Raw genomic sequence first — 1,364 nt, 5'->3', positions numbered from 1 at the left:
GCGTGTGTGTGTGTGTGTGTGTGTGTGTGTGTGTGTGTGTGTGTGTGTGTGTGTGTGTGTGTGTGTGTGTGTGTGTGTATTCCGCGCAGTTAACCGATTAACGCGTTTTAATAATCGTATAATTGCGCAGCAATCTTAATAGTATTTATTTGTTTATTTGTTTGATTGATTGTTACATGAGTCGTTCCCAGAGCGTGTATACTGACTCAGGGGTGAACGCTATATAAATGTCGTATATTACATTACGATTGCAGTCGCCCCCCAGAGCCTGTATACTGACTCTGGTTTGACCGATATCTAAATGTCGTATATTATAATGTATTCATATTATGTTGCTGTCAGTCTCAGAGCCTGTATACTGACTCGTGTTTGACGGATATTTAAATGTCGTATATTATTATTTCAGTCGTTCCAAGAGCTTGTACTTGTATACTGACTCGTATTTGGCCCCTATCTAAATGTCGTATTATACTGTATTCATGTTATGTTGTAAACTGACTCGTGTTTGACCGATAGCTAAATGTCGTACATTATAATACTGTATTAGTATTATGTTGCAGTCGTTCCCAGAGCCTGTATATTGACCTGTGTTTGAGCACTATGTGAATGTCGCATAATATTGTTATTCCATCCGTTCCAAGAGCTTGTATACTGACTCGTTTTTGACCGATATCTAAATGTCGTATATTATATTATATTGTATTCATATTATGAAGCAGTCGTTCCCAGAGCCTGTATACCGACTCGTGTTTGACCTATATCTAAATGTCGTATATCATATTATACTGTATTCACATTATATTGCAGTCGTTCCCGGAGCCAATCTGCTTCAATGTGGACACGGGCGGCTTCGAGGTGGTCTCTGACGGCAAACAGAAGCTGGCCCGCCAGATCAAGGAGGCGGTGCGCTCCCAGCAGCTCACCGCACGCATGTACCGCGTGGCGCGCCGGCACGCATTCTCCGACATACCCCTCATACCCATAGAGGAGAGGCAGGGGCCGGAGGAGGTCAAGATAGACACCTCCTACCAGGTCACGGTAAGTAGGTCACGGCAGATCTAGGTCATATGTACTGGGTAAGTAGGCCAAGATAGATGTAGGTCATATATACAGGGTCACGGTAAGTAGGTCAAGATTAATTTAGGTCATACCGGGTCACGATGAGTAGGTCAAGATAGATCTAGGTCATACTGGGTCACGGTAAGTAGATCAAGATAGATCTAGGTCATACGAGTACATGACTCACTGACTCACGGAACAAAGAACAAGGCATCTACTGAATCCACTAATGCTGTTTCTGTCTCTCCCCTCTCCCTCTCTCCCCCTATCTCCCCCTCCCCATATCCTCTCTCTCCCATCTATCT

At 43.8% G+C, this 1,364-nt stretch overlaps 1 protein-coding gene across 1 annotated transcript in view; it reads left to right on the top strand.

Annotated features, from left to right (window-relative positions):
- The window catches only part of LOC101857446, a gene marked incomplete in the record, with an annotated part of 62,351 nt that overhangs the window by 54,725 nt on the left and 6,262 nt on the right, over positions 1-1,364 (top strand). Inside the window, 1 exon segment of the mRNA XM_013088917.1 lies at positions 808-1,038. Within this exon segment, the coding sequence (XP_012944371.1) occupies positions 808-1,038 (231 nt within the window).

The sequence above is a fragment of the Aplysia californica genome, unplaced genomic scaffold (assembly GCF_000002075.1).
Source record: "Aplysia californica isolate F4 #8 unplaced genomic scaffold, AplCal3.0 scaffold00835, whole genome shotgun sequence".
In the NCBI taxonomy this organism is placed as follows: domain Eukaryota; kingdom Metazoa; phylum Mollusca; class Gastropoda; order Aplysiida; family Aplysiidae; genus Aplysia; species Aplysia californica.
This window is presented reverse-complemented; position numbering and strand designations above follow the sequence as displayed.